The sequence below is a fragment of the Magallana gigas genome, chromosome 7 (genome assembly GCF_963853765.1).
Source record: "Magallana gigas chromosome 7, xbMagGiga1.1, whole genome shotgun sequence".
In the NCBI taxonomy this organism is placed as follows: Eukaryota; Metazoa; Mollusca; class Bivalvia; order Ostreida; family Ostreidae; genus Magallana; species Magallana gigas.
In genome coordinates this window covers 17,698,759-17,709,551 of record NC_088859.1, presented here as the reverse complement: position 1 = coordinate 17,709,551, position 10,793 = coordinate 17,698,759, and the positions used below count along the sequence as shown (strand labels likewise).

Genomic DNA, 10,793 nt, shown 5'->3' with positions numbered 1-10,793 from the left:
ATTTCTTTATTTAGAAAGTACAGGTCAATCCGAGTTTTTAAAGCTTATTTTAAGAAAGTACAGGTCAATCCGCATTTTTATACTTTGACACGTGATATCAAGGGAACCAATGATAAAATTCGTTATAATGCATTAAATAATATTGTTAAATATTAAGAACTGATTTTTGTAAACGCACTGTTTTGTGGGACATATAGCAAACTAAATGAACTGTGCCTCTTTCCCTACAGATATATACTAGTGATCATATTTAGATTAAGATTTGTAGACGATATGTTTTAACAACAATTTCAATATCATTGAAATTGAGAGTAAAGGACACACCTTTTAACTAGAGTTATTAAAGGCGACAGTGGATTTAGGAGGAATGAGGGGGTTTTAAAGTAAAAACAATGAGCAAGGAGGCAGATGTATTTCTGCCAAAAATCAAGGGACAAGATTCTTCTGCCATATACAGTCTAAGTACTAAAGTACTATGCTAATAACTAGCCAGAATTTTGCAAACCGAGATACTTCTTAGACTATTTCATTGTATTTGGAGAGGTGCAGTGTTTTTACTACAAATGTATATGTCATTTCTTCAAATGAAAAAGGTCATTTATCGCCTTATTTGTTTTACAGCTCCATAACTTAAAAGTTTACCATGCCATTATAATTGATTAAGACATAATCAGATTTTTTTTATTCAATTATACAAAAATCATTTCGTAAAATTATTTTGGCATGGGGCAGCTTGAAAGGGAAATCCCCTATGGAGTCTTCTGTATTATCTACATATAACAATGAAGTCAGTAAGGTGTCACCGATAGCGGTGAAATGTTAGATATTGTCAAGTCAATGAGAATTAAAAAATGAGAAATGGATATTATCTAGGTCATTTACAAACAGGGGTGACTTTGCTTGGTTGAACACCCTGACGAATGTGGAGTTTTGAGTGCATCCTACCCGCAAAAGAGGAAGAGAAATATGGGCATATAAAAGATATTCCATCACTTAATTTGGTTAAACGACGAAAAAAATGGACGACGGTGAAGACAATGTTTATGTTCGTAAGTACTTGCACCGATGGTGATAATCCAAAGAGTTAAACGTCAATAAATTAATTTGTAATTTTGTAATTTTAATAACAAAATATTAATTTTGAATGATAACTTTAGTATTAAGCATGAATAATTTTACAATTTGTATTTCCAGCTCCACTGATGGAACAATCTGACGATTACATGATCATGCATCCAAAACTGGAGAAAAACTCCATTTTTATAATACACGCACATGATGGTCAGCCGATTACTGACTGTATTAAGAAAAATCTGGAAATGTATACCCATCCTCCAATCAAAGTCAAAGCCTGCGATGTTACAGTGATCCAAAGTCAAGAACTTAGACACCAAGTTACAGCTCTTCTTTTAACTCCTGAAATGATGGCACACCTTGAAGCAAATTCAGTCTCAAAACAAACAACCTTACAAATTCCGGAAAATACGACATGTGTTTGCCTAGTTCACTATTCAATGAACACTGAGGATGACGATGAAGTCAGAATGGTGCTGGAAAAAACTATTCCTAACTTTGCAGTTTGTAAGAAGATTAAGCTGCTGTATCTACGGACAGCAACGATTGAAATTGTGACTTTACTTGATGGAATGTCGAAAGAAAATTCATTTCCAGCTATCCTCCAGTATCGTCTGGAACCAGATTACATTGTTACTGTAAGTTGGTTTTCATTTATCAAAATTATTCTGTTATTAAGTTGTCGTGAATCTATGTTTCAAAGTAATTTATTCTATTTGACAATATTGAAGTCAGTTTTTTTCGTCAGTAGTACAAATTGCCATCTCTTTTAAAAACAAATCAAGTAAAATTAGTAAATTCTTTTTTAAAACTCAGTTTCTTACTTAATTTTTAACCAAATTTGTCATCATTTTGGTCAAAGGTTATTGCTATAGAAAGCAAAGGGCTGTGATGATGAACCATCAATGTTGGTTAAATTTATTAAATTTGACTTATTTTATCTTCCAAACACCAATGCCTTGTGCTGAGATCATTTTGTTTTTGATCATTCAAATGTAATTCAATGAATTCATAAATACGTAACTGTTATACATGTTTTTCATTCATAAAAGACACTAAATGTAAATCTTTTAATTCATTAAAAAATGAAATACTTCCTTATACATTCTGTCAGAGTTATTTATGCATATTCTTCCTGTATACTGGTTGTGTGTAAGGAGATACGGCATTAGAAAGCCATTCTAATGTTTTACCTTGTTGTTATAAAAGGAAAATATGTATCAATATTTGGAGAAATCTTCTCTCCTTGACCAATCACCGCAATCAAAAATAAGCAAGAGCAAACAAAGCAAAGTTTTGAAATCTCAAACCAAATTGTTATAACAAAGATACAGTTAGTCGATAAACAATTATTGTCAGTTTTTTTTACAACGCACTATTATACAAGTATATGTTCTAAATCAATGTCTGGTCACTTATAATAATAGGTAAATGTTTATGTTGCGTTTTAAATAACGACAAATGAATAAATTACTAGTATTCTCATTAATTATTAATATAAACATAAGGTCTTTTCCACATGTACACAAGCCTTTCATTTTACCTTATTACGGTGTCTCCTGTAGAGTAAAGATTTGCTGATCTAGACATAAATAATTGTGTATAAATACGTAAAAATCGAGGTTCTTTTTTGACAGGACAAAAACCCGGTACTCATTCTGTTCAAATCCAAGAAAACTGACCGGAACCCAGTATCTGTGATAGTAGACGGTAGACGCATTGATGCCAAGTACCTCAACCCCTACACATACTCGTTCGTCCCATCCGGTAGGTTTCCAGGCACACACAGTGTTGATGTCAAAGTCTTGTATCTTAGCTCTTTTTTTAAATTCACAGTGGAATAAGTTAAACATTTATACTTCTTCGGGAATGATTTGTTCAGAATTCGAATCAGAGGATTAAGAACACTGGGAATAAAATTCAAATGCTATCAACATGCATATCAGTCTACATGTATATTAAAAATATGTACTCGCATTTGATTAAGATTGAGCAGGTTTAACGCATTTCATAATATAAGGTTTATTTCCCAAAAGGCTTGCCATATGGAAAAATAATGGTGGACGTTTTGGTTGGCGGGAAATCAGAAGGAACTACGTATATAACAGTGGGGAACAAAATGGACTTGCTGTACGAGGAAATCAAGGACATGGCCTCCCCAGTAGAGTTCCTGTGTCAGGTTCTGAAGCTGTCCTCGAGGGACAGAGAAACTCTGGATAGGGAACTAGGGGATATAATCAATGACAGAGTCACGGATCATTTCTCCTGTCTGGATGGCCTTGATTATCGGTTTTCTTTTCGTGGTAAGTCGATTAATAAAATACAGACGATACTTATAAATGTTAAATAACAACCGATATCTTATTTTTGTTTTGTTTGTCATAATATCAGTTTGAACTCAAGTTGACTTCTATAGCCCAGTCTATCAACTTAAATAAATTCTTTTAGGGAATAAAAATGTTTTTAAAAGATTCATTTTTTCATACAAAAATATTGCTTCTCACAGAGTTTGCATAATTTACTTACTTAGTTTCATAATATTATCATTCAGATTCAGGCTTCTGTATATCTTAAACATCAAGTGATTGAAGAAAAGATGGGAAGTATCAAGCAGGTTACTTATCATAGAATTTTTTTATTTATTTTTAGACCAGCAGATTGATAAAGAATTCCCTACAATGCTCCATTTTGGAGCCAAATATGGGCTATCTTGCTTCTGCAAAGTTTTGTCGAAGGTGCCTGGGTTCAAAATTGCGAGGACAATAAGAAATAAATATGATCAAACACCAAGCCAACTGGCTCAAAAGATGAAATTCCTAGATCTTGCCGAACAACTTATCCCAGCGGACACCAGGATTTCAAACCGTACGTATAAAGCAACGACGCGGCTTTTAATTGAGATAGATATGATAATGTGATCTCAAATTACTCATAAAGATAACATATAAGGCATGTAATTACACAATGGAGCATTAAAAATTGTTCAACTGATGTTTTTTAATTTTAAAACAGATAGCATGATGAGAGAGAAAAGTGAAACATTCAACAGTAAGTTTTAAACCGTATAACCAAGCTTAAAGAAATACTTTATTTATATATTATGAATATATTATCATATATTATACATGGGAATGTTTTAAAGGATACACTTCTTGTATGCACAATAAATTGATTTTGATTTATGTCTTTTGGATAATAACTTAAAACTCAAAAATTCTCATGTTATAAACTTCATCAAGAACATTTCTCTGAAAAGGACACATTCTCTCACTTTGAAAAAAAAACTTTTTGAAAAAAAAAACTTGAAATGTTATTCAACATAAAATGAATTATGAGCAGCGCTTCAATAAAAACTTTAATTCTTTAATTTCAGAGTTTTATTGGTTCATTTTATTAAAAAAATACCTCTTACTCTTCACTTTTAAAAATTAACCGGTAGTTATTCATTTGTATATTAAACGTAATATATATTTTAGACTATCACACCTTGCAAAAACTTGGACGGGGCAGGCAGCGAATACCTGTTGAAAGTGCTGTAAGTTCAATCCTTATATCACGTTTTTTTTTGTAGGGAAAACCCCCTGAAGTACGTATTGTACAAGAAATAAAATATAAACACATACACGTAGAATGCAAAAACCTGTATCAAGTATCGCCAGTCAACAAAAGGCGATCGTATTACTTGTTATTAGGTTGACACACACAAATAAATGTGTTGTTTCACATTTGGGTTAGGTTAACATATCTATGCAGTATATTAAAAAAAGAACATAAAAAATGCATTCTCTTTTAAAGCTAAGTGTATTAACATAGGTGCGTCTGAAAAAGTACTTATTATAATTTGAAATTGAAAAGTAATTATAACTAAACAGGTTTCTTGTTGAGATCAGGTTAGCATTGCCTAAATCGGCCGAGTAACAGACTTGTGGATGTAAACGTTATAAACGACTGATTCGTTGTTTGGTTCAAATAAGATATAAAGTATAATTACTATAATTATCCTTCTAATTGACTTTTGTTTTCGTGTTAAACAGGAAGTGACAATGCGACCACAACAAGAAAAAGAACAGATTCTGAAGAACAGAACTGCATCAGGTCTGATATCCAAATTTTACAAATTCAAGATATCATTAACATTCTTTGTGAATTAATAAATGCATGTACATTCTGAATTTGTCCTGGACTTAACAGTGCTGCTGCACAAATTGCTTTACTTTTTATCTTTACACTTGAAAAGTTGATTTATTGCATTCTAAATAAAAAATGACAATTGCTTTTATTAAACAATATTTATACGTGCAGTTGAAACTTACATGTAGATAACCACGTCAGTTTTAAAATCCCTTATTGATAATAATACTTTATTATTAAGTATTCACAATTATTTGAATAATATTTATATTTTGTTTTCGCAGGACTCTCGGACAACTCACGTGATAGTGGAGTCTCTGCATTGTCATTTGAAAGTGACAGATAAAAGTATAAAACAAAGTCGAATAAAAAAGAAACTTTTTAAAAACAAAAAAAGTTAAATGACAGGTAGAACTAAAACTTAATGCAGTAACTAAAAGCAAAAGATGAAATTCCTATGGTTGTTTGTCAACAGATCATTCCATTTATAATAAGCAATTCATTTGCCTAACCAAGTTATTAAACATGATTTATGTGTAGCCATGTATATTTTTTCCATTCAATCATACCCGATAATTTCCGGACTGTAATGTCAAATGAATCCAATTTAAAAACATTGTGTGAATTATTATATTCTTTGTGTCGTTATGGGTAATATTCTTGCCAAACTATATCATAAGTCGTCCATTATTTGTTATTGTTACCATGACTGTGATTTTTAACGTTTTGTATTTTTCTTTGATATTTTCCGCTTCTTTTGAATACTTGATTGATCTGTTTTACATAAAAAATAGAAAAATCGGTAACTAACAATGTAATGCAATAACATTGGTGCTAATAATTATGATGCATGGTTTGCATAATTATTGTTACCCGTATTTTACATGCGATATGGATTACAATAAAAAAAATCCAATAGCTAGATACTCTTATCCTTATTAAGTATGATATTGTGTTTATTAAAATGAACACTTTGAAGTTCAATTTTAACTAACATTTTGTATTGATGGGATCATTGTCCACGAATTTACGTATCATTGAAACTAAGGTTTTCAGAAAATCCACGCAAATTGATACCCACGAAAATGAATGAAACCACAGTAGATGAAATATAAAACTAACATAATACATTATGTTCAATATAATGAACCATGTGAAATAAGATAAAGGTTTGATAGCAAATCGAAAAAATGATCGAAAATAGTCTGGTTAAAGTATGAATAAAGTCTTACATGGGGGATGAACTCATGAAAAAGGTAAAGAATAATGAAAAAAAACCTACAGCTTACACCCCATCCCCCCAAAAATCCCTGATAAAAACCCAGTACGATCATCTAGATCAGTCTTCAACTGTTGAACAGATTGAAGCACATTAACCCAGCTTTCAATTTTCACTCTGGCAAGATCTATATTTATACTTGAAATTTAATCTCGCCCAATTGACATGCCCACTGCAATTCATTAAAATGCATGGACAACATTTGAACTTTCTTAAAATTTCACATTCACTCAGATCTTTTTTTTAAAATACCAACGCTGACATTGCTGTTTAGTTATTGATATTCTACTTCTTTCGGGAAGTTTCATAAGGAAAATTGAACACTTTAAGCTTTGTTATCATCTAAACTCTGTGGCAAGTAAACTTTTTGAAAGATTAAAATCATGAGAATACATTTTGTGCATCAAAATCTTTTTTTATATGACACATCTTGAAAAAGTGATAAACAAATCAATTCCTTTTTTACGTGTATCTTATCAAACGCAATGCATGCATTCTCAAAAGTCCCTGTCGTTCCCTTTTCATGTTATTTGGTTTCCATGGCGTTCGAAGCCAGTGAAGTGCTGCTTTCATCCGGTGCATAGTCTTATGGTATTCTTAATTTCAAATATTGTAAATAATAATACATCCCAATTTTAAATAGTCAATGTGTAGGTACAAGTTTTCAAGCAGCACGTTTTATGATAAATTCAGTTTGACAGCGAAGGCAGTATCATTGCTTAAAAGGTAAAGAACGTTTGCTGATTTAACAAACTGTGTTCAAAAATAAATAAATGTATCTTGTTCTTTACTCGTTATACTTTTAAGCAAGAAAGTAATGTGCCACTAATTTACGTGTAGGGAAAGCAAATAGGCTCCAAAGGTTATTCTTTTCTTTCTAAATGAAAAAGTTGACGAAGAGTCAATATTTTTAAGCGGATGCAATGTTACTGCAAAGTTTTTTTGAGTTGTAGAACACCCTTTTTAAAATAATTATTTCTTGATGAAATGTTATAAAGAGTAAATCAGAAAATAAAATGACTAAATATAAACCTTGCCCCAAAAATATCTTTATAAGACCTAGACCATGGTTTCTTACACACATGAATGGGTTTCATGTCACAAAAACTGTTTCAGACCGATATCTGACCAACCGAAAAAAAAGTTCAGTAAGGTCAACTTAACAGCACGGATTTTAAAGGGGAATACCCAAAAAGTAACATTCCTTTTGATAAAATTTTGCCAGACACCGTGATATGTAGAATATCAACCATCCAATCCCAACAAAATATGTCATATTTGATGAGGTGGAGCCATGATACTAGATCTTTTATATAAAATAAAGATGGTGTTTCACAGTCTTTAATTCTGTTAGATACTTTAATTTATCTCTACACAGATATACGATATAATGTAAAATTTTGTAGCATATACAAGAGAATGTTCATGTTTTTCACCCCCCCCCTTTAAACTTCCTCTTTATTCATATCTAAGAATTAAGACATTTTGCGAATAAACTATAAAATGCCTGCACCATGTTAACTGCTTACACCTTTGGTATTTCAACACAAGTGATATGATGTCCGTAAAATATAATTGATTTTTACTTGATAAGGAATAATTGTAAAATTAATTAAAACTTATTTTCATTTTTGATAAACCAGCCCGAAATACCAAAAAATGAGAGTAAGGTGGTTGACACGCTTTGGCGGATATATGTTGGTGGGAGTTAGTATCAAAATATATAAACTTGCGATGAAATAAAAAAGAACGATGACGTCAAGAGTAGATATATTTACTGGGAACTTACTTAGAGTACACATAGAAGTTAAGATTTGACAAATGTTGATTAAATAAAATAAGGTACACTGTAATTCGTTTCTTGAATGCGCCATTTTAGTTTTAATGGATATAACTCATTCGCTTGCGAAGCACGAAGAGAATGGTATAGAACTTTCCATAAAGGGGTAACCAAGAACGCAGGTTTACTAATTAACGTCATGGCGAAAAGTGAAGGATGAGTTCATCATGCATTGCAGGCAGATACCTTGGATCGGACATCTCTGGTTAATACAAAAAAGTTAAAGAATAAAATGGAACAATCTAATGCGCTTTTAGTTTGGATGGAAAGAACTTTCCAGAAAGAGATGACCAGGAATGATGGTTGTCAAATTGACACCATAGCGGAAAGTGTAGGGCGAGATAACTATCGGACAAATACTTTAAATCTGACAACTTTGGTTTAAATTATGCAAATAAATATGCATACACTAGCATTTTTTATTTCATTCATTTTTATACAACGACAGATTTGTAGAGAACCTCAGACATTAATTTGTAAACAATGAACAGTTTGTGTTTATGTCTATATGAATATTGTAAATTCCTCATATTACGCGAGTACTTAATTCCGCGATCCCGCTGTTTTGTATCAAATCGCGAAAGCGGAATTTTTTTCCTTATTTCTTATTGTTATCAACTCTCAAAAAATAATGGCGAGTTCTAAAATCCGCAAAGGGTGTTTCTCGCGATTTTACGCGGATATTAATTCCTCGCGTTTAATAAGGAATCTACGGTTATTGATGCATGCATAAAACGGGGACGTTGAATGGTGTGACCCCCTCCCCAATTTTTTTTCAAAACAAGTCTTATTTAAATCCCTACCCGCTCCTCTAATTATTCAGCCTTTCAAACTTTAATTGTCTGGACTTTTAATTGTATCACAAGCTGCTATATGATATCAGTTGGTCATAAAAATAAAATATAAATTAACATATTTTATTATGAGATCTTGTTTTAGCTCCTTATGAAAATGAATAAGGTTTTATGTATGGGTACTTTGTTGACCACCCAACTCTCTCAAAAACTGATCCGCCAAGACATCTGTGATATAACACGGTTAGTTCCAAGTGGATGGTAAGTTGTGTGGAACCATGTGATAAGATATGTATAACTAAATGGAATAATATCTGTTTTTTTTAAGTTTATCCATCGTATATTCAAGGAAGTTGATAGGTAACTTTGAAATAATTTAAACAAAACAAAATAAATCACCAAAGGAATTTCTCATGATATCAAAACTAAATGGCCTAGTTGTGATCCAAGGACGCAGTAAATATATACCACCCAACCAAAACGGTTGAAATATTGTACCACATGCATGATAAACGTGATTTGAAAGAAGTTTGGAATGTAGTCAATAGGCAATCTGAGATGTGGAAGAAAGAATGTTGATTTTGCATTGTGTTCACCCCAGCAATTTCTTGAAATGACAAAACATTTATCTATTGCCATCAATATTAGAACTATCAGTGCACGTTCATTAGTATTTACATTTACTTGTTACACTCCCTTTTATTTTCCCTGTCTATCTGTACAGTAAATGTTCGTATTTACGTAAGGCTAATTATGTCCAAGGATTTTAACAGATTCCATTTTTTTTAATTTGAAACACTGAAAAAGATTTCGGTTCTAATGTCGTCTTATTGAAATAATGCATCAATGGTATTTTAGAGAAGTGTAAACTTTCATTCTAAATTCATCTGGTATTTGAGTAAATGCTGTCCACACAAAAAGCAATATCTTACAAAGGTAGCAACAGAACAAAGCTGCAAATGTGCATCAGGTTCTATTGAACAGTAATCTTTAGTTTACCAGCATTTAAGAACACGTAAATATGTTGATGTTGGAAAGAAGTTATAAACAACAGTATTTTAAAACTAATAATGATAACTCGATCGGTGTGTTGTTTCTATAAGCACGACGTGTAACTAGAAAAAAAACCCAAATATGTAGGAAGTGTATAAGGGTTTGGTGTGATAAAAAAATTGGAGTATCTTAATTGCAATTTTTTAAATAACTAATTAATTTCCCGACAATTTCCAAAAAGTCATTGGCGTACTTAAGGAGATACATGGAAATAAGCAATCGATGAATCTATAATGAAAAATAATGTCTTAAAACATAAATGTCTATAAATGTTAAACAAATGGATAAAAGACGAGTACAATCGTTTTATTTAGAGTCGTTTCTAAAATACTGGAACACAGAATAATATCTGCTTGTACATTTAGAATTCAAGGGACCTGACTTTAGCTTTTGAACATTGGTATTTACTAGATATACATCTACTTATTGTTTAAATCATGACCTTATGAAAATAGATGATTATTCTAACTTAAAAAGATGACTTAAGAAATGGATGTTGTGTGTTTGTTTTTTAATGACTATTCAACTGAAGAAAGAAGACTAAACTGAATAAGTGTTGGAGGCAAGCAAAACACATTTGAAAACACAAATACAGACATAAAAATTTCAACATTAAAAAAGC

The 10,793-nt window shown here is 31.5% G+C and overlaps 1 protein-coding gene across 1 annotated transcript; it reads left to right on the top strand.

Annotated features, from left to right (window-relative positions):
• Window positions 1-865: 865 nt before the first annotated feature.
• Window positions 866-6,127, top strand: LOC105322295 (uncharacterized). The gene is made up of 9 exons (XM_011420941.4): window positions 866-1,049; window positions 1,195-1,712; window positions 2,712-2,841; window positions 3,111-3,377; window positions 3,724-3,939; window positions 4,087-4,122; window positions 4,551-4,609; window positions 5,109-5,169; window positions 5,490-6,127. Exons 1-9 carry the CDS (start codon window positions 1,019-1,021, stop codon window positions 5,549-5,551), a joined length of 1,380 nt encoding a protein of 459 aa, XP_011419243.3. The 5' UTR covers window positions 866-1,018; the 3' UTR covers window positions 5,552-6,127.
• Window positions 6,128-10,793: the final 4,666 nt, after the last annotated feature.

Bases quoted from the DNA above. Each gene is read 5' to 3' on its own strand.
- LOC105322295 (XM_011420941.4), top strand. From the start codon at position 1,019: ATGGACGACGGTGAAGACAATGTTTATGTTC. The intron at 4,123-4,550 runs GTAAGTTTTAAA...TATATATTTTAG, and splicing joins GAAAAGTGAAACATTCAACA to ACTATCACACCTTGCAAAAA. The intron at 5,170-5,489 runs GTCTGATATCCA...TTGTTTTCGCAG, and splicing joins GAAGAACAGAACTGCATCAG to GACTCTCGGACAACTCACGT.